At 44.6% G+C, this 23,481-nt stretch overlaps 1 protein-coding gene across 1 annotated transcript in view; it reads right to left on the bottom strand.

Annotated features, from left to right (window-relative positions):
- Positions 1–23,481, bottom strand: part of mast2 (microtubule associated serine/threonine kinase 2) — a gene marked incomplete at both ends in the record, with an annotated part of 153,051 nt that overhangs the window by 36,364 nt on the left and 93,206 nt on the right. The window contains 3 exons of the mRNA XM_079221530.1: positions 1,389–1,480; positions 9,087–9,290; positions 16,003–16,034. Of these exons, the coding sequence (XP_079077656.1) occupies positions 1,389–1,480; positions 9,087–9,290; positions 16,003–16,034 (328 nt within the window). The remainder of the gene's footprint in view (positions 1–1,388; positions 1,481–9,086; positions 9,291–16,002; positions 16,035–23,481) is intronic.

The raw sequence follows: 23,481 nt of genomic DNA on the forward strand, positions 1-23,481 counted from the left end.
GCTGTTTTCGTTTTGCATCATCAGATCGCTGATTATTGAATCGATGTATTGTTCATCAAAACCAGTTATTCAAACACAGTGTGTGTGTGTGTGTGTGTGTGTGTGTGTGTGGGCGCTGTGACTGACTTGGCAAGTTCCATTATTTCCTGAGCAGGAAATGAGACACGTGTGCGCCTGTCAGCTGAACATAAACACACTGTTAATGAAGAGCTCTCTCTCTCTATCTCTCTCTGGAGTCAGATATAATTGTGGATATTTTACCATCTATCCATTTTTCATATCTTTCTCCCCTCCCACTCAGACCCTGTCACCAATCCAATTTGATTCAGACCCTCCAATTTATATTTTGACTGTCGCTCCCTCCCCTTCAGTCACTATCAATCAATATCACCGTTGTTCATCGCTTTTTCATTTCCCTCTCCCTCTCCCTCTCTCTCTCCCTCCCTCCCTCCCTCTCTACATGTGATGGGGGTCACGTGGTTGAGTTTTCTGAGGGTGGATGTGGAGTTTTGTGTGGTTGTCTTAAAGGCTGTCAAGTGTGTTCGACAAAAATCCTGCCAGCGTTCATTTCGACTGTCACCGCGCGCACACACACGCACGCGCACACACACACACACACACACACACACACACACACACACACACACACACACACACACACACACACACACACACAAACTGCTGTGAGGGGACTCACAGCAAAAAAAATAAGTATTTCGTGAGAACTTTTCCCTTCTGAGGAAAAAGAGCTGAAATCAAACTTTTTTTAAACCAATGTATAAAAGAAAATGTTGTAAAAGAAATCAGAAAAAAAAATTAAAACGCAAAAATCGTTTAATTAAAATGTCATAGAGGTCAAGGTCAAACCTTTAAATAGCTTTTTTTTCCCGCAAGATGAACAGTTTAAAACTCAGATATTGAGATGGCAATGATGTAAAACAGAAAAAAGCAGCAAATCCTCACATTTAAAAGATTGTAAATTAGACAATGCACATATGTTTGATAAGTCACTAGTCAGTTGGCCAACGGTGAAACGGCGTCCTCAAATTCGGCATGTTTGCATTTACAGGAAAACGGAGCGTAATGTCGACAGCTGAATGAAGGAGGGCAGAGCTGGATCCCAATCAATATGAGTGATATATATATATATATATATATATATATATATATATATATATATATATATATATTTATTTTAAAGGCAGGCAGAAGCCCACATACAACATGTATATAACATTCAAACTGCTGATAAGGATGCTGCAGGGACCTAGATAATGTTTAAACATTAAACGTCAAAGCAAGTACATATATATATATATATATATATATATATATATATATATATATATATATGTATGTGTGTATGTGTATGTGTGTGTGTGTGTTACCTGTGTGTCCATGCAGAGGGGAGTGTGGTCGTGGCAGGGTGGGGGAGGTGCTGGACGTCACAATCAGGCTCTTCCTGTTGCTCGTCCGACAGCTGAGGACAGAAGAAAACAAAACACACACACTCAGTTCAGTGAATTCATCCATGTTCAGATTTTGAATCAATAAAGGCAACTGTGTTATCTGCATGACAACTGTAACGGTTAGCATGTCCAGTGGCTTTGTCTGCTTTGTTTGCAATGAACCACACACACAGATGCCTGCGTCTCCGAACGCTACCACGCCTTCTTGTGACGTCTCTCCACACTGCGCCGGAAGGCAAAACAGCCACGGCCACACTTTTGGAAAAGCATGCACACACACTCTCTCCTGAATGTTAAAGTCAGTCACTCCCCCCCAACGCAGTGTCAATGACAGCGGGGGTCCACTGTGGCTGTCAGACGCACATCTGATGGTGCGCATCAGACAGCGTGTGTTCAGCGTTCATACACACACACACACACACACACACACGCACCGCTGCTGTGTGTGTGTGTGTGTCCTGCAGAGAGGACAGCGAGGACACACACAGACATCAGATAGTCGCAATCACAGCTGCAATCATGCAGCACACAGCCAACACTCTCCTGCTACTTGTTTCTGTCCAACTTGCATACATTAGTTTCATATAAATGTTCTATGCTGTTGACTGTATACAGAGGAATGATGATAAAACAGAGCCCCTTTAAATAATGACAGTTTAACAAGGCATTCATCCTTTAAATCTGTCGGGTGCAGCTGTATTTGGGCTTTATTTGCGTTTTGGGATTAAGGTTTTTGATGCGCCGATACCCTTTTAGTCGTTCAAGAGATAAACTTAAAGTATAGACTAAAAATAGTGTTTAGTTTGGCTCCTCTTCTGTTCCACTGCAGCGTTTTATTAGAAAACGTCGACCCAGGCTCTGCTAATGGCCCAACAGTCCCTAAGAGGTCGATCACGCGGTGTAGTGGTTCGACTTCAGCTCCCCTCTGAGCTGAGATGACCGCGTCTTCGTCGTGGAGGTGTACATATGTGTGTGTGCTGCGCAAACGATGCCAGCAGAGAAAAGAACAATCTGCTTTTAAGTCGCATCAAACGTCCCCAGACAGAAGGGAAGAGGAGGAAATGAGGAGGCGAGCTTCACACTTAACAGATCAACACAAAAACAGCTCGAGCTCACAGGATCTTTCCCCACTCAGTTAGTTTTTTTGCTGTGTAGTTCATAACCGAGCGTTTCCGTAATGACTGGAGGCGAGGAAATAACAGATGGAAGAGCGGGCCAGTGATGAGGCCTCAGGGTTCACTGGGACGATGCCCTTTTTAAAGTAACACAACACTAAGCTGGCAGAGGAGGATGAAACTTAACAGATGCTCCTGTGACTGTCGATGTAAACCGTCACACCGTCAAAGCAAACGCTGACCTAATCAGTGGATCTAACAAGCGTTCCCCGAGGTTCCACCCCGGGTCCTGTGCTGTTCTTCCCATATAACGATGGCATTTTACCAAACGTACCAGACGTCTCCATGCTGCTGACGGCTCAGCCTCCTGTTGCGACACTCGTTCTACAAGAAAACATGCATTTGCCTTTTTTTTTGTGATAGGTTGTCATTGTGATTGGTTGCCAAGCTTCAAGAGGACAGGTCCTCTCCGTTAAGCTGACGCCGGAGGACGAGCGTGGAGGAAGGAGAGAGGAGAGTGGCGTTTCGTTAGAACTGAATCCAGTATTGAAATTAAGATTTCAAAACCCATTTCCGAAACTAACGCAATGGGTTGAACTCATTCCCCTCAGCATGGACTGTATGTATCTTTCTTAAGTGAAGGAATGGTCTCTCTCTCTCCCTCTCTCCTTACAGGCTCCTGCATTGCACACTAACAGCATGTGCGTTTGGTGTTAATTGGCCCATCGCATCTGCTGGCTATAATTATGGAGCTGTGTAGTCGAGTGTTTCTGACTGGCCAAACGTGCCGGGATGAACACGCGATGCGATTAGGGCTGAAACCTTCACCGCAGTCGAATGATCAGCGCGATGCTCTCGGATTTCCGAGCTTTCGTGCCTATATGTGCCTATATGTGTGGGGACCTGTTGGACTTTTTGTAAGTTGACGGATATCTTTGGCAGTAGAATAAGGTTTAGGTACAGACCAGGGTTAGGAGCGAGTAAATGCATTACGACCTGTGTGAAGGTCGGCTATGGCACGCTTACGTCTGATTCACGAACCCACCTCACAAATAATGAATACATGTGATGTATATATGGCATGCTGTGTGTGTGTGTGTGTGCCATCTGTTGAGATGTGCAGCATCAGCAGTTTGAGCGTAGCATGTGGTGTACACACACACACAAACACCGTATGAAGGATGAGCTGCCATGATGGATATTCAGTGATGCTTGTTTAGGGAATTTCTTCATTTCAACACACACACACACACACACACACACACACACACACACACACACACACACACACACACACACACACACACACACACACACACACACAGCACTTTGAATTCTTAAAGCTTTGGTACTTGTGTTAAGTTCATGAGCATATGCTGATTTTTAATGACATTTCCTTAATTTAGGTCAAAGTGAAGATTTCATTTAACGGGGTAAGGTAATAACAACTGGTGGCCAGAAGATATCTGGCCACCAGTTGTTATCTTGTAAAACATTTATAATTGTCATTAGAGGAAAGGTCACGTTAGCTTGATGGATGCAAGCAGAGCAACGGCACAGAGTGTACAGATAGAGGCCGATAGGGAGGGAAGTCACGACGAAGGAGGACACAGAAGAACAACCTTGGACAGGGGAGGAACGTGTCCCACCCAGACTAAAAGCACCGCTTGTTCTGCTGCTGCCCGCCGGCTGATGAGCAGACTTTCCGACTGGTGGATGATGCGGAGACCAAGCAAGACGAGTCCGCTGACCAGGTTGACTCGCACAGACGTGAACATTAACGCTGTATACTTGTTTCGGACTTCAACGCACAGTTGTAGTCGCTGCAGCACAGTTTCCCTCTTGGAAGAAACTGTGCCCCTCTAATTCTTTATTCTCCTGCAGGCAGTTTTGGATCCCTGCTGGGAAACATGTTTCCATTATGCAGAACTGACTGAAGGCAACATTTCTGTGCGAGTGTCTGTGAGAAGTGGGCTTTTTGAGTGCCTCTCGTCACCATCAAAGCAGCAGCCTGTCAGGTGGCAGCACAGTGAGAGAGTGCCGCTGCTCTGTTTCATTACTTTCTCTGGCTGAAGCAGCTTTTAAGACCAAAACTTCTCTTAAAATTAGTCACGGTATTTTACCCACGCAGTCCTCGTGATGAAGTCTTTATGCTCCCCCCTACTGTCAGCACTGCAGGGGCACACAGCCCTCCTCTGAGCCGTCAGCCGTATGAAAGACTAGTTCAGCGTCATGGGAAACACGCTTGTTTGCTTTCTCTCCGAGATGAGATGAGAAGATCGATATCATGTCTGCCCCGGCTTCAAAACACACCCGCTAACACCTCTAAAGCTATCTGATTAACGTGGTGGATATGGCTTGTTTAATCCGGGTATGAGCAGAAATGTACGAACGTCGATTTTTGGCTTCAGAAGGAGTTGTGAGCTGAACTGCTTCTCGTTGAACAGTCAGTAAAAAGCAGCCGCGTGCAGCTTCCTGAGGTCTCGTCATCGCCCGGTTCTGGACCGTCGAACCTGCAACAGGGCGCTAGGGCCGCACTGAACGAACAAGATGCAACGTGCGATCAGTGTGCCGTGTGAGTCATAGAAGTTTTCCCCTAGAGTCGAACGGACATTCCCATTCAAATCAACGTGGCAGGAGGGTCAGCGCCGGCGGCCATTTCTACGTGTACCGTTATGTCTTCTCAATGAGGTGTTCTGCAGTAACGGCTAAAAGAAGCAAACAAATGAGTGAAATTTAACAACTTAAATGCTTCATCCGAACACTCCTCAGTCACAGGCTTAAGAAAAGCACATCGCTATCGGCAGTGACAACGTTGTACCGGTGTAGCATTAAAGCGGAGCGAGCTAGCTGGCTCCTCCCACCGTGCCTTAATGCTACTCTGGTTACAGAAGGTTACGCTGACCAGCAGGCAGGTGGACGGTTTGAAAAAACTGCTGCCTTTTTGTTTCTTGTCACCATAACCGCTCATAACAAATCGCCATTTTCTTTTTCACTCATAAACCGCTATGTTTAAAATGTATACATGTGTGTGTTTACTCAAGGCTACCTGCGATATGAGCGACTGCATATCACCTCAGAAGGTAATAACTTTGTTATTGTAGATCTCATAAGGCACACAGTCATAGAGGCAGACGGACAGTGATGTGACGGGGCTGACGGGAGAGATAGTGGAAACTAGCGGAGAGCGAACAGCTGTGTGGGCGTTAAGCTAAACCACCCGACACACACACACAGAACACACACACACCAGACGGCAGGCGAGTGTGTGGATAAGATCTACAGCTAAACTCATTTCCCACAGTCCACTCAATAATGTTGCTGTGAGGGTTACGGCCACCACAGGAAATCAATATGACGACCCACACCGGAGTGTGTAACGGGGTGTGTGTGTGTGGGACTGGGTGTGTGTGTATGTTTCGTCTTCATATTCACACTTCCTGCTCCGCTGTCACTAGCTGCGAGGTTACCGGCCCCGAAGGAAAAAACAACAAGAGAGATGCAACCGTGGCTCGATTCAGTTTAACGGGTAAAGGGAACATTACCTGAGCCTTTATTTAACATGCACTGTGTTCTTTTTTTAAACTAAAACACCAGCATAAACATCAACCATATCATAAAAGCTCCTGACACACAAAGCAGCCTCAGCGGACCAGTCAAAAATGTCCATATAGTCGGATATGTTGCATTTATCAGGAGGTGCATGTTCACTAAAGATGCCACGGCAACATACAAAGCCTATATATGATGGAAACACATCAGTGTCTGTGGACTTTTTCAGGGCTTCTACCACTGCACATGAGCAATCATGCACATGTTTGGCTGTTTCCTTCTATTCTTAGAAGGATTTTGTATATGTTGCCATCACTTTCTGCGTTCTATATGTGCAACAACCACTTGTTAAGGATTTGAGAGCTCTGTGCGTCGGATTAACTCACTAATCTGTGTAGATGTGCACTGGCGTGTGCGTGTGTCACATTTGAGAGACGAGAGAGACATGTCGGGAAGCTGAAGACTTGAAAAAATGCCTGGAGCAGCACGCTCCTGGCTGTTTAGAGGTGCCGACATATTGACCTTGTCTAAGTTATAAAAAAATCAACGGCATATGAAGATGTAAATATTTAAATTTCTTGCATTAGAAATGCTGTGACAAGAAGCCAGAAACAGATCTGTGGACATCTGTTGGGTGAAGGTCGGAAAGTAGTCAGAGAAATGGAGGATGGATCAAGAATAACTATCATTTTGAACAGAATATGATAACTGGTGTTAAAAGAGGATGCCGGTCCCTCCCAAACCCTTAGGGCACACTTTCTTTCTGTGGGAGTCCTGGATCCATTTTGTCCTGATTATAGCTCATCACGAGCTGTCGGCTCCAAACACTCCTATCCGAAAACTGTTGCTATGCAGGAGTCACTTCACAACCCCTCTCTCTTCTGAAAAACACTGCCGAGACGAACACACACAACAGGAGGCGGTGAAAAAAGAGCAGAGAAGAAGAAGAAATCTGTCAGTGTGTGTGTGTGTGTGTGTGTGTGTGTGTGTGTGTATCCCTGTTATTACAAGGAGGAGGAAGAAAATTGCTGCTTTAAAGTGATAAGTACACAGCTGTGTCGGCGTCTCTTTGCCACTGGAAAAGCCACCTCTGGCTCTGACTGGCAGGGGAGAGGAAGAGGATAGGAAGAGGAGAGGAAGAGGAGAGGTCAGCTGAGGGAACGACGGAGAAACAACGCATAGAAGAAACGACGACATGTGGACGCATGCACAAGCGTCGGCTTCTATTCCAACCTGGACATGCTTCGCGGATGTGCAAAACTGTACGCAGATAGAGAGAATGTAATCAACGAGAGAACGCACACGCACACACACACACACACACACACACACACACACACACACACACACACACACACACACTTCAGTTCTGGGATACATACCAGCAGGGGTACATGTGATTCCCATTCCAACACACAAACACACCGACTCATACAGAGCGTCCCGTTTATCCATCCAAAAACAAATTCAGTGAGTCGACCTTCATGTTGGAGCAACTCCTGCTGAGCATCTAAGACCTGCAAAGAGGAGGAGGAGGAGGAGGAGAGACGATGGAGCGGCAGGAAATGAAAAGAGAGGGGAAAAAAATTAAAAGGAAAAACTAATTGAGATGCAAAAAAAATTAACGAGGAATAGGAGGGAAAGGGGGAGAGAAAAAATAAAGAAAAGACGCAGGCTACCAGAGAGGAAACACATCCGAACTAATAAACCGTAGAGAGGACGGAGTGAAAATAAGTGCGTACCTCTTGGAGCGCCGCAGCATGCTCCTCTCGGGCAGCGAGAAATTGGAGAGCACCGTCCAGAAGGAGTCAGACATGCTAGCGCAGACACACGACCATCGCTCTGACACCCGGGGCGGAGGACGTGGTTGGCAAACAGACGCCGAGACACACACACACACACACACACACACACACACCGGCGAGAGGGAGTGTGCGTGAGCTGCTGTGTCCTCCCTCTTTCCTCTGATCCTCCTCTCTCCTCTCCTCTCTCTCTTTCTCTCTACCCAACAGACCTCCCTCCCTCCCCGATGCTCTTTTTCTTCTTCTCACACCTCTGTATCCGAGTGGAGCTCTGATCGACCTCCACACACAGCAGAGCAGGGACAGAGTGGTGTTGAACTTTACAGATGTTTGATTCCACCAGTGAAGTGCACCGGTGGCATTTACCTGCCGAAAACCTTACAATGAATGTTTGAGTGAAATGCCCCTTTTGCACAGCGGGAACAATTTCGGGAACTTTTTCCCTGCCTTTAATATATCTTGGTGCGTATGCCCACCCATACTGACATAGTTTCTAGATCCCCAAAAAGTTTGGCTTTCTGATTACCCAGGAATTTATGGAAGTGTTTTTTGTTGTTGTCACAATAACAAATACATACATTTCTCATTTATTTTTCTCCCTACTCATGACCCTTCAGGTGTATCTTGCGAACCATTATGGGGTTCTGACTACCAAGTTGTCATGTTTATTGACGACAACAACGACGATATCTAGCTTGACCTCCTGACTTGAATTTTAAATGAGAAAAACATTTAATATCCGGCAATTAAGGGAACGAATGAGTGATTACGCACAAGGGTTTGATTGACAGCTTTCGCACCGGCCCAGATGAGTTTGTTTGAACAGAACCAAACCCTCAGTTTCTAAAATATCACCCCTGGGCTCTCCTCAGTACCTCGACCTATTTGGATATTGGTGAGTAAAATGTCCTAAAAAAAATAAGCAGCAAAACAAACTGACCTGTCCTCGACAGTAGCCAGACTCGAATACGTGGATGTTGTCTGGTGTCGTCAGCTCGTTAGTGCTGCAGTTTCAGCTGCTCAGCGCTGCCACGGGCTGACAAACCCAGAAGGGGAGGGACCGTCGGCAACGCAGGCAAACAGAAGTCAACACGCACACGCTTGCGAACAAACAGGGGTGTTACGAGGTGACACAGCACGCCTCTTACCTCCAGAGGAAGGGGTTCCCTCGCTGGTGAACAGGGGCTGACAGAGGGCCGTCAGAGGAACAGAGGGAGGGGGAGGAGGAGGACAAGGGGGAAAGGGTGACGACGGGGGGCTGAACGACGGAGGGATGAAAGGAAGTGGGGGACAGCAGGTGCTGGAGGAGGCTGCTGTTGCCGTGGCAACGCAGCTGAGCCGGCGACCAGATTCTGCCAACAGAGGAGGGAGGGGAGGAGTGGAAGAAAGAAAGGATGAGGAGAGGAGGAAGTGAGCCGGGTAAGGAGGGATGGTGTGATGAGGACTGCTTGGACGTGTGAGTGTGTGTGTGTGTGTGTGTGTGTGTGTTGTGAAGAGACATCGATCTGTACTTTAACATCTGTTCTCTCACGTTTCCTCTCTATCCGCACCTCATCATGATCTAGTGTGTACTTCTACGATTATAACTTCTCAGTTACACACGCAACTTTGATAGTTTGGACTACAGTGATCTGAATGGTTCAATCTAAAACAACGAAGGGAGACAAAAGTAACGTCTTAAAGTGACAGCAGTCACTGTGTGTGGAAATGACTTCCTAAAGTCAGTCGGTTTAGAATGGGATGAATAGAGACAGATCAGCAAATCCTCATATCTGGTATTGCCACGATTCAAATGAGAAGTTCAGCTCTTGGCATGGCTGGTTTGAGACTTTTCAGGCGTGTCTGTTGACATGATTTGGAGCTTTTTTAGTAGAAGCTTTACTCGACAGTGGCTGACAGTGCTGAGGTCATACTGTTGGAGCACGCAGCTCCAGCCCTTAGTGTGAGAGGCGGCAGCCGCAGTGCCAGGGCTCTAGCCACTGATCCGCAGATGTCCCCTCGCAGCGGGCGGGGAAGCCTGGCGCACTAACTTATCACAGTAGGAAACGGCTGGACTGAAAGTCCTGGATCGACTTCACAGAGCTCAGTCAGGAGTCCACGAGAGGTTTGCAAGTACAAAGTCGTACTTAAACGAAGATTGGCTTCCCCGTCTCAGGAAGAAGCACAGGGAGCCAGTGTGAGACGTCCAAACTGACGTGAAAACTTTGAAGGTTTACTTTTACATTTAAACAGCCTACACACATTTCCCCTGGCTCTACAGAGTTCAGATGGCAGTTGGCACAGATCTGCAGGGGCATGAGGACCGTATGGTGGTGGTCTCCATGCCCTCCCCCCCACAGAATGGGTGAGACCACCTGCTGGGATGTCAAGGGCTACACACATTTTAGTACGTGCTGTGTTACCCCTACATAATGGCGGGCCATCTGTGGTGCACCGCCACCGGTTCAACACGGCCATCGGCGGCACAAAACTAAAGGCAATTTCATAATGAAATGCTGGATCCCAATCGTAAGTCGAGCCATCTGGCACACGAGTGGGGGGAAAACAGGGCTGCTGTCAGATATTGTTGGAGAGCAGTTCGACCAGGTTTAAAAGGTCGAGTTTTGGGAAGAGTTTTTCCGCAGGGCGAGGTCACATGAAAACCATTTGGACGGGATTCATTTGCAAACGCGATCAGAATCCAGAACCAACGGCACAACGATCCCACACGACTGCACAGAGGTTGTTTTTTTTGTGGTCCGTGTTTCTTCTCACGATGACCAAAGCACATTGTTTGCCACATCACAGTCACAGAGAGGGGAGCTGAATAACTTCAGTGACAGCTCTGACACTCTGACAGTGTAAACGCTCAAGAGATCCACTTTCAAGTAGGATATCCAAGTGTGCGTTTGACCTGACAACTAAAGGAGGAGTTCTGGGATGTAATTAACAACTGGGAAATTACATGAACGTACCCTGAATGAAGCTGAGGACTATATCCTGTACATATAACTGCTAACTTTACCATACAATATACTTGTATTTGAGCAGTTTCTAGTTTGGTTGAATGGCATTGATTACATGTTGATGGTGTAACCCTTGTGTCTGAACACAGACATCCTGGTCACTGGAGCCTGTTGAGCTGAGGAAGGACTTCCCTCCCTGCTGCCATCTCACTCCGATACCGGCTCATGTTTCCTTCTCCACACGGTGTTCTGTTCCACCGGCTCGGTATGTATGTACACTATGCATGTTCTGTATTATGAATGTAAGCCGAACTTAACACCCAAACTGTCCTCGCCAATATATCTAGTGATAGTGACCTAGCCACTGAAACAATGTCTGCCTGCCAGGTATTTCTTTTTGGGGCAGCTTCTTCTCTATTTCTCGCTCTCTTCTTCTTTCTCTCTCTCTTCCCCCACTAATCTGGTGAAGTTGTTATATTCAGCAGGCATCTGTAACTTCAATTTCACAGCTTATAACAGAAATATATGTATCCTGACAGAAGAAAAAAGGTATTTTTACATCCAGATGTTTCCCAATTTTGGAGAAAGTTTAGGTGATTATCTGTATTTTACCACAATCAGGTCAAAATCTTAAATGTCTCCAATATTTAATGACCAAATAATAACGGTGGCTGTATTTTGTGTTGAATGCCAACTATCAAATGTTAGCACGCTGACACGCTAAATAAAGATGGTGAACAGTAGGCCTGCTACACATCAGCGTGTCGCAGTTGTCCTTGAGAGCATGTTAGATGGTGTAGAGTTTCAGTCTTGGATGTAAACATACTGCAGCTACAAAGGAACAAAAGTAAAAAGGTACATAACTGGTTGCCTTGATATGAATCTGACTTGCATTCTCTCTCTCTCACACACACACACACACACACACACACACACACACACACACACACACACTCTCTCTCTTACTGGAGGTGGAGGCGTGGGGCTCCCGCTCTCTCCTTCCTCCTCTTCATCTTGTGTCCCGGGACAAAAGGCTCAACCGTAATCTCTGATAATCCACCGGACTGCATGAGCTCATCTGTCCGTTAAACACATACTGCACTGTCCATCTTCGAGCTCCACGCTGGACCCAAAACCGTCCCACAGTTAGTCCTCCATGAGCCAAACGCCTGACTTTCACATATAAAGGAATGACCAGGGTGTGTGTGTGTGTCTGTGTTACGTCAGCACCTGCTCTTATCTCCCAGACAGAGACACACAGTTATGTGAGGTATCTAGAGTGTTCCCTCACCAGCAAGCACAGGCTTGCTGAGTCACAACCTAACAAGACGTTTAGAAAACACACACGCAGCCTGTGGAGCGACGTCCAGAGCCCGCACATAAGCAAACTCCGTCTACTGCACTTCCTTCCTCTTTATGTATATATATATATATATATATATACAAAATGTAAAAAAATCAAAAACTAGTCAGAGAGAATACAAAGTTTGGAGTAGCTCCATCATGTCAGATGATAAAGAGGAAACTGGTCCGGACTAGTTTGGTTGCTCAGGTCCTGCCACCGATCCACCAGACGTTCAGAGGGACGCTCCCAGCTGCATGAACCCGGGCGCAGAGGGCCTTCCCTGGGTGCAGTCTGCCCATTTAATCCCTCTCACTTCCTGGAAGTCTTATTGTGTAGCTCGTCTGATTGCTGTGATCAGCAGGTCCGCTGTGACGAGAGGACTGACTGACCGAGTCCTCGACAAACAGCAGTGAGACAGAGGGACAGGGGGAGGGAGGGAGGGAGGGAGGGAGGGAGGAGGGGGAGAGGGAGGAGGGGGAGAGGAGGAGGCGGAATAGGAAGGCAGGAGGAAGACCGAGATGTATTTACTGCTTTATACTCATTATTGAGTTTTTATTGTCTAAAGAAAGAGTTATTTGTAACTGAAGCAGGACTGAGCAAATTGATAAACAGTTAGTTTCAAGTTCCTTGTTTATAAGATAATGTCGCTAATTCTTTAATTACTTTATGAGAAATTGTTTACAATTTGAATGATTTATAAAAAAATGAATATTTTTTCATGAATGCTTTTTACTTACTGACTGCTTTTATTTACTTGTATTTACTACTATTTTATTGGCCATTTAATCACTTAAAGTTAAGCTAATTTCCTATACAACTTTTAAAATGAGATTTGAAATAATATTACTATTAGTATAGTTATTTAGTTTAAATTTACTTTTTATTTGGGGGCTTTAAATACATTTATTAAATTATGTTTCTAAAACAAATTAGCTTCACTTTTATTCTTGATTTTTTAAAGATTTGTTTAATTTTAATAACTTCTTTTAATTGTATCATATATTTAAGGACTTTTCCACATTTAACAAACCTTCTCACGGATAAAAAAAAAAACAACCTTTTTTATATGAAAGAAATGTAAATAACAGGCTTTAAATGACTCTGCTTCCAGTTAATGCTGAGATGCCTGTACTGTAAACGATCCTGAACAGAGTCCTCTGGCAGCAGGAAACTAAACTAAAGGTGACGAACTTCTTCCAGGGAAACATCTACTTCTACTTCAAGGTAGTTTTCTTTTGATGAGCAGAACTTAAAACCTTACAGGGAAATCTCTCGTCCTCGCTCTGACTCGGGGAGGTACGTTGTCCCGATATGATCAGACCAGCTGTCTCTGCTCTGGTTTCTGAGAAGCCCGGGGACACCGTTGACCCTAATGGGCTAAATGCAGCTCACAAGCCAGATTGCTAATTCATAAACAATGGACTGGATCACGGACGGCTCTGACTAGGGTACGGTTACACACACACACACACACACACACACACACACACACACACACACACACACACACAGTTAAGTTGGACTGATTACTGACACAAGGGCAGGCACAGGATATGAGAATGTCATTACACACCAACCTGGACCTGTGTGTGTGTGTGTGTGTGTGTGTGTGTGTGTGTGTGTGTGTGTGTGTGTGTGTGTGTGTGTGTGTGTGTGTCATGAGAATATGTTGCCATTTTAAAATGAAACATTGAAGCAGTAATTTTCCGACAGATCCCCGGCCCAGGTTCCTGCTTGTCCCTTCTTGCAGAGACTATGTTCTTGATCTTACTGATAGCAGCCAAAGGAATGATTAATCTAATATATTTATTCAGATAAATTAAATTAGGAAAGTGCCCAACGGCTTTGTAAAGTCCTCCGTGAACTGTTGACATGGTAACGATAGTTTGAAGCAATAACTCCCAATTAAGTCCCGAGGAAGAGAACATCCTGCGGTGTGGACCCGGTGGGTCACGATGGAACATGTTCCGTTTGGGCGAAAACTCAATCTGATCTGATTCATGTGCACCAGACGGGGGAAAAACAGAAACCAAAGAGAAACCAATGCAGAGTATCTCAGTGGTGAGCGAGCAAACAAGTATTCGACTTGATAATCAGAGACAGGAGGCAGACTTTGTTTCAGTACCATCACTTCCTCATCTGAATCCATTTAAAAAGAGCTGTGTCACTTCCACCGAGTCGACTCGGAGGCTTCACAGCGGCCGAGGCACACGCACACGCACACTCTGATATAAATAGGTCTGCACCATCTGACCCCTGTGGCTCTGCTGATATTAAGGATCTTAAGAGAGAGCAGCTCTGTAGCTTCAAAGAGCTACTGGGAGATACTTTCAAAGCTGTTATCATTACTTTCTTGCAATGGTTCAGCGATTTAGGATCCCAGAAGGGACATTGGTAAAATGTGGATTTTCTATGCAGACCACCACATTTGGAGGATCGATACAACACTCGCTATGGCAGGATGCTTGAGGAGTGTGAAAGTGAGTGCTGTACGAGGACAAAAACAAACAGACTCAGCTGATTCAAGTTAGTCATACTATTACATGCCGGATATGGTAATAACTGTGTACGTGGATAAGCCCGGTCATGTGCTGGCGCGTTAACGCCTCTAACCCAGTTACAGAGCCACATGAGAGGCCGTATCTGGAGGAGGCGCAGCCGTGCCTGCACCGCCATGCACGACCAGAACATATTAAAGGGAAACAAAGGGCCATGTTTGCTCATATGTGTTGTTTTCACCCCAGCTTCCCAGTCATTGTTCTCCAACAGTAGCTGACACACATTGGAAAGCAATGCTCACAGAGTTCAATCACAAACCTGAAACCTTTACAGACAAAACAAGCTGGCACGCATCAACGCTACGCGACGTCATCCATCCTGCTGGTGCCACCGTGTCACGTGACGGCCGATGCTCTCATTCGCGAACTACCGTTTGAACGGTAACGTGACCCTGAATGTAATTTAAGCCTTTCAGATGACTAGAAAATTGGTCAACTGTTTTCCAGGTCTTCCAAGATGGAGGCTCGAGCTCACAGACCCTGTGGCTGGAAACTCGACTGCAGTAAACAGTGCTGGAAGAACAGGGCTGAACCTCAGCTGACCCCGGGGCGGTGCTGCGAGGCAGTTTCAGGGAACCGGGGAGTGAGTTACAATGACGACACTGCACAGACGGAGCTCGTGTTCCAGCAATTCTCTGGAAGCACGACTGCAAGTCTGACTTTTGTTTCCAAACATGAAGAACATTTTGTGCAGGATGGCAAATCAGCTGTCTGCCACACGCACACACGCACACACACAGATATAAATAGGTCTGCATCTATACACAGTGGGATGCTCAGCTGTTCTGGCACAAAACTCACACACACACACACATACACATACCTGTACTCAGTGGCTTTTGAACTTTGTCCTTTAACCCTTTACTGGAAGCTCTGTCTGTACAACTTGATAGCTGAGACAAAATGAACACAAACAAACTGGTTTCCCAGTGATACTTAAAAGGACCAGTACGTGACTGTGTGAGGCTGACAACAGCAGCCAAACACCTACTAGAATAAATTGTATTTTAGGACAGATACTCAAAGTCTCCATAGACGGATATTAAATGTGAACAGCGTCTCCTCCGCTGGCGGCATCATCATCATCATGCAGGACACACATCTGTGTTCGGTTCATTGCATTTCACTTCCCAAACAACACCTCTGGAAAAACCAACAACGCAGACAGGACGGGCTCGCACTTTGACGGAAGACAGAGGGGATGATGGGTACTTACAAACTGCCTCTCCTGGGAAGGCTCAGCTCCTTCTGAAAGAGAGAGAGAGAGAAACAAGAGGTTTTAATTTTTTTTTTTGACCTCTTCGCCAATTGGTGACAAACAATCATCAACAATCAGACAGTTTGGTCATCTAACTGTAGTTTCGTGACAGGCGGTCAGTACCGGTGTTTGGCCAACAGGCGTCACTGTGACATAGCTTCACAAGGCAGCTCCAACCAGAGCCATCGTGTTCCTTCTCTGTTGCATAGCAAACGCAGTACAGGAATTCATTTTCAAAGTCACATCATTTCATTATTCTCTCAATAATCCCAAAGACAATAAAGTGCACAAAGCCAAGAACCCTCAGCATCGTGAAGACCCTGTCAGACGTCTAGCCTCTAAATCAGTGGTTCTCAAATGGGTTCTGGGAGTACGTGAGATTACAAAAATATATATTTTAAATGAGCATCCATTAAAAATAGCTATTTAACAAATATTCAATAAAATATAAGTGTAAGTTTATAAACTGAATTGTATATATTCTATATTATATCAGACACTGATGGCACACCGCTGTGTATTACATCTTTTTTTCAACCCAAAATGCTTTGCACTAGTTAGAGGGTACTCAGCTGGAAACATATTTTACAGGAGGTACATCACTGAAAAAAGGTTGAGAAGCCCTGCTCTAAATCACAACAAAGATTAAGACGATGTGTGTATACGTCCACCTGTGGAAAGGTGGGTTTCGAAACACTTTCAACAAGCGACCACACGGGGGCAGGGGAGCGCCGTAACGATCATCAGGAGGAGGCGACAACCCAGCTGCTCATTATGACAAAGCCTATGAGGCGGGCCGCCACTTGTGAACCCGGGTGTGTGAACAAGGACTTCTCGTCAGAAGAAAAAAAAAAAAAGATGTATCCTATTGCTGCGATTATCCGGACGTTTTAGATTGTATGAATTTTGTATTTGATCTGAAAAGATGCAGCACCTGACGGCGCATTGCAACAGCTTGAAAAAACAGACATCACAGACGTCCTGGAGAGCACCACCTGGCCAACAGCACCAATCAGTGTGTGTGTGTGTGTGTGTGTGTGTGTGTGTGTGTATGAGGTACATCTGTTGAAACCGTGTTGAAGGTTCCCAAAGCAAAGTAGGTCAACAGCTGGTTTTACTTTGAAAAAAATTAAATAACCTGCAGTTAAGACCTCCATCAGCGTGCACAGTGCAGCAGACTGAGCAGAACACACACCAGCTACCAGTCACGACAGAGACACTGGTTTTGTGTGCGTGCGTGTCATCAGCAAAATGTGGTCCTACTGTATTGAGGACTAACACAGAGGCAGGTTTTAGTACTTTGCCAGGTGTTTATATGTCCGTCTGTGAACACATTTTTTACCTCTGCAATTGCATCAAAACCCAGCTGTTCCTTTAAAATAAATTATTGGAAACAAATTATAATAAACTGCTGTGGACTGCAACTAACCATTCTTTTCACTATGTATCAATCTTCGTATTATTTTAGATTTGATCAATTAATTGTTAAATTAACTTTTTTTTCATGGTGAGAAATGGCAAATTGTTATGTTAAAATGCTAAAAATAAAACGGTACAAAATAAATGAAACATATTTGGAAAGTATAAAATAATAACATACAACAAATGGATATGTTATCAAAGTAGTTGCGCGTTAAAATGACTTCCCTCGTCAGCTGCGGCTATCCCAACAGCACATGAAGAAGAACGAAGTGCAACAACGCTCGTTTCTGATCATACCTGAGTCTTACATGTCTTACATTCCTGAGTCTTACATGTATCCTGCTCTCTGACTAGTTAGAGGAGCGTCGTGTGCACACCAAACACTCAGCAGAGATGAGATGCACCTTTGGGCTCTGCTTCTAACCAGTTTGTTTTTAGTTTGTTTTTTATCTCTTCATCACACTCTCTCCGCCTGACGCACGCACGTTCCTGCGTGGGACGGCTGTGTCCTCAGAGTCTCCTTCTATCTCCTCATCTCTCTCTGTGCAGATGAGCTAATGGACATGATGGAGTTCAGTCGGAGCAACAGGGAGTGGGTGAGTGGCTGTACGGCAGAGGTCTGCACTGTGTGTGTGTGTGTGTGTGTGTGTGTGTGTGTGTGTGTGTGTGTGTGTGTGTGTGTGTACGCTATGACAACAATCAATCAAAACGGTTTGCTAGTATTTGTATGGCCTAACTAGAACAGAACCAATTAGCGTGTGCGTGTGTGTGTGTGTGTGTGTGTGTGTGTGTGTGTATCAGTCAGACTGGACCCGGTGATTCTATTAGTGCCGTGAACAGACGTTGTCCAGACCCAGAGGGACAGGAAATGGCTTGCGCATCACAGGAGAGGAGGTTCCACTCTACTACTACTACTACTACTTACACATAAAGGTTGGTTTACCAGCGTCGAGATTATAATTTCATATTTTTGTGATAGAACCAAGACAGACAAATACATGATTATTCCAAACAGTCTAGATGTCTTCAAACACGTTTTGAGGGGATCTTTAGGGCGGGGACTCAGAACAATGAAGGCACTGGTGTTGTATGTGTGGGAGAAATTGTGTTTAAAAAAAAATTAAGAATTTGAAAAAGTATCTATCTGAAATAACTGAAAGCTACAAGCAAAAAGAAAAATGGTGAGGTTGATCCAGTGAGAGGGGGAAATAAGCTACTTTAACAGGTTCTTTTCCATCCCTCACACCAACTTCTTCACCTTTTCCTCATTTCCCCCCCACATCTCACCTCCTCAGCTTTACTCCCCTGTATAAAAGAAAATGGAACTAGAGATGAGGAAGAGAAAAAAAGGCGTGTTCAAGTACTTGTATCATTCATCTGCACACACAGAGCTCCGTAATGTGAAATGATGCTCGTCTGACAAGCTTTTGCATTGTAGTGTGTGTGTGTGTGTGTGTAGTGTGCAGTGTGTGTGTGTGTTGCAGCTGCTGCTTTCTGAGGCCTTTGGGAGTATTATAATACTAAAGCCACCCTGCAAAAATAACCCAAGAGGGAAAATAAGCTAATGCCCGACACACCCCACACACACACACTCTTGTGATGAAATTATCCACAGTGACGGCGAGGAGCCGAACACAAAGCCTGAAGCGATCTACCCGTTGGCATACAGGTATCGATAAAGTGCTTTACGGCTCTGAGTGAGGGAGGGGCGGAAGGTAATGTGATTACAGAGATGGAGGGAGAGACGGAGGGCGAGTGGAGGTAAAGAGATGGAGGTTAAAAGGTAGCAAGCGTAACATGTAACCGCTGACGCCGAGACCGGGCTCATTGAACCCAACGGGGCTGAAACCAGCATTCATCACTAGCCTGAGTCCGGAACCGTGTCATGGCCTTGAATCCAGATATTTGCATCAGTGACGGGCAGCATGACAACGTGATGAGCACGATATTATTATTATAATTAAGTGTGGCTTCAGCTAGAGGGGTCATAGACCCCTATAGCAAAGCGCACTTCATATTATTGCTCGGGCTTATTATTAAGTGTGGCTTCAGCTAGAGGGGTCATAGACCCCTATAGCAAAGCGCACTTTATATTATTGCTCGGGCTTATTAAGTGTGGCTTCAGCTAGAGGGGTCATAGACCCCTATAGCAAAGCGCACTTTATATTATTGCTCGGGCTTATTAAGTGTGGCTTCAGCTAGAGGGGTCATAGACCCCTATAGCAAAGCGCACTTCATATTATTGCTCGGGCTTATTATTATTATTATTCTTCTTATTCCGCCAAACTTTGGACCGTATCTTCTCCCACAGCGTTGCCCGCACATGCGTAAAAAATACATCAAAACGTGCGGCCCGATCGGGAATCGTGAGCTATGACTTTTCTAAGAGATTCGACCAGCCATTTTCCCGAAAAGTGCGAAAAACGGCGAGAAATTGTCCCATTGACTTGACTGGGGTTTCGGACTGAAGAGAGCAAAAAAACATACATCTTTGTGCCCACAGTGACTCGCCATAATGTATCGTAGAGAAATGATTTAAAGTTTAAAACGTTGACAAAAGTCTGGAGTTTATTTGCCCAATTGGGCATTTTTTGATAGCTAGCACAGTTTTCATGTAATTATTGTTCAAGTTTAGGAAAATGTGGGAACCGTTTCAGAGTTTACAATGGGTGTGTGTGGGGAAGGTTAGAGCTGTGATGTCATCGCTAGAGCACGAGGAGCTGTGTCCTAAACAACCTTTTTGTATTTGTATTTTGCCATTCACTCCACAATATTGACTTTTGAGGCATAATTTATATATGAAAACGTTGGAAATATTGTGCCGGTGGTACACATGCGTCGTGGAATCCAACAAATGTATACTGTTTTGTCAGCAAGCCTGAAAGCGACATGAAGACCGGCCAACTGCTCCATTAACCTCCATGTTAAATCGGACCACAATTTTCTCTCATGACGGAAACGTGAGCACTTTACAAACTGAATTTACGCCCTCATTTATAAATCCTTACAAATATTTAAGTAGACAGAAACGTTCTCAGAAGTCTTGTGCTTCTCATGATGTCATTATTTTCGTGATGGGATCCATGGTTGTCTGTCAAATACACTAGTTTGAAAGTTAGTTTTTTCATTAAATCAACTCTCCTGTCTCTCTCTCAGTGAACACCATGGCAACGGTGACACACACGCACACACGCGCAGGAGGAACTGTCAGTTGGTCAGCTGACATCCTGACTGTTTGTGCTTCTCATGATTTCATTATTTTCGTGATGGGATGGGATTCATGGTTGTCTGTCAAATACAATAGTATTATTTCTTGGAGTAACCACACCTCCCTACTCAATTCTGCGCCCTACCTCGAATAATGGCCCATCTTCATTACCTACACTTACACCGGTCTCAAGACACAAATAAACGCCTCTTAACTTCTTTTCTTCCATATGCTTCCTCTTATTAAACACTTAAACAAGCTTAAGACTCATAGACACGGTTTAAACATCCTAATATTACCAATAAGGCACACAAATAGACATTTTAGACCATTAATAACGTCCTCTGTCAGACGCTCATGAGCCACACCCACGGTTTTCCCGCCTTATGCAAATGAGCTGCACCCACAGAGACTTTCACCCAGACCCCTGCAAAGAGCTCCTCTCCCCTCCTCCTATTCTAATTAATGTTAAATATAAACTAATCTCTAAATCCTTGAACTTATTCAATCCCCTTGGCTTTTATTCAAGTTCAGGAACATAGAAATCCACTACAGAGCTGTGTCCTAAACAACCTTTTTGTATTTGTATTTTGCCATTCACTCCACAATATTGACTTTTGAGGCATAATTTATATATGAAAACGTTGGAAATATTGTGCCGGTGGTACACATGCGTCGTGGAATCCAACAAATGTATACTGTTTTGTCAGCAAGCCTGAAAGCGACATGAAGACCGGCCAACTGCTCCATTAACCTCCATGTTAAATCGGACCACAATTTTCTCTCATGACGGAAACGTGAGCACTTTACAAACTGAATTTACGCTCTCATTTATAAATCCTTACAAATATTTAAGTAGACGGAAACGTTCTCAGAAGTCTTGTGCTTCTCATGATGTCATTATTTTCGTGATGGGATTCACGGTTGTCTGTCAAATACAATAGTTTGAAAGGTTGTTTTCTCATTAAATCCACAGTTCAGTCTCCTGCTCTGTGACAGTGTCACACCTGTTTTAAGTTAGCCAATCAGGGCTGTCACCACGACAACCGGTGATACAAACGCAGGAGGAGCCAACTGACGTTGGTCAGCTGACATCCAAGACACTCTATTTTAAACTCTACAAAAAACGTTTCACACACATTCTTATATATCATACATTAGACTTAGACACACACACACACAGAATTATCACAAAACGATTGACTGTGTGTGTCTACGTGCGCCCGCGTGTGTGTGCGCGCACGTTTTTTGACCCCAGAAAGTTGGTGAGTGAGGAGATACAACTTGGATCGACCTTTCACCCAATGAGTCTGTTGTTGCTGGGGAAAAATGGACAACACAACGAATCCGATTAGGCTCCTCCCATAGAAGAAGTCTGATTGGCTCTTTTTTATTTGGCTTTCGGTTAAGGATTTTTTTTTTCATTGTGTAAAAAACTACGTTTTTCACCCTCTCAAAGAAAGTCATTTGATCTGATAATTCTGAAGGTGGCAGAGGTTATTGAGGTTATTGTGTTATTGAGAGATGTGTTACCTCAATAACACATCTCACTACTGGTAATGTATACATATTGCGACGTCTTACGGCAGTAGTAGCCACACTTTCAAAATTTCTTGTGAAATTTTCTAGTTATTAAGTGTGGCTTCAGCTAGAGGGGTCATAGACCCCTATAGCAAAGCGCACTTCATATTATTGCTCGGGCTTATTATTATTATTATTCTTCTTATTCCGCCAAACTTTGGACCGTATCTTCTCCCACAGCGTTGCCCGCACATGCGTAAAAAATACATTAAAACGTGCGGCCCGATCGGGAATCGTGAGCTATGACTTTTCTAAGAGATTCGACCAGCCATTTTCCCGAAAAGTGCGAAAAACGGCGAGAAATTGTCCCATTCACTTGACTGGGGTTTCGGACTGAAGAGAGCAAAAAAACATACATCTTTGTGCCCACAGTGACTCGCCATAATGTATCGTAGAGAAATGATTTAAAGTTTAAAACGTTGACAAAAGTCTGGAGTTTATTTGCCCAATTGGGCATTTTTTGATAGCTAGCACAGTTTTCATGTAATTATTGTTCAAGTTTAGGAAAATGTGGGAACCATTTCAGAGTTTACAATGGGTGTGTGTGGGGAAGGTTAGAGCTGTGATGTCATCGCTAGAGCACGAGGAGCTGTGTCCTAAACAACCTTTTTGTATTTGTATTTTGCCATTCACTCCACAATATTGACTTTTGAGGCATAATTTATATATGAAAACGTTGGAAATATTGTGCCGGTGGTACACATGCGTCGTGGAATCCAACAAATGTATACTGTTTTGTCAGCAAGCCTGAAAGCGACATGAAGACCGGCCAACTGCTCCATTAACCTCCATGTTAAATCGGACCACAATTTTCTCTCATGACGGAAACGTGAGCACTTTACAAACTGAATTTACGCCCTCATTTATAAATCCTTACAAATATTTAAGTAGACGGAAACGTTCTCAGAAGTCTTGTGCTTCTCATGATGTCATTATTTTCGTGATGGGATCCATGGTTGTCTGTCAAATACAGTAGTTTGAAAGTTAGTTTTTTCATTAAATCAACTCTCCTGTCTCTCTCTCAGTGAACACCATGGCAACGGTGACACACACGCACACACGCGCAGGAGGAACTGTCAGTTAGTCAGCTGACATCCTGACTGTTTGTGCTTCTCATGATTTCATTATTTTCGTGATGGGATTCATGGTTGTCTGTCAAATACAATAGTATTATTTCTTGGTGTAACCACACCTCCCTACTCAATTCTGCGCCCTACCTCGAATAA

This window comes from Taurulus bubalis (genome assembly GCF_910589615.1).
Source record: "Taurulus bubalis genome assembly, chromosome: 7".
NCBI classification, from domain to species: domain Eukaryota; kingdom Metazoa; phylum Chordata; class Actinopteri; order Perciformes; family Cottidae; genus Taurulus; species Taurulus bubalis.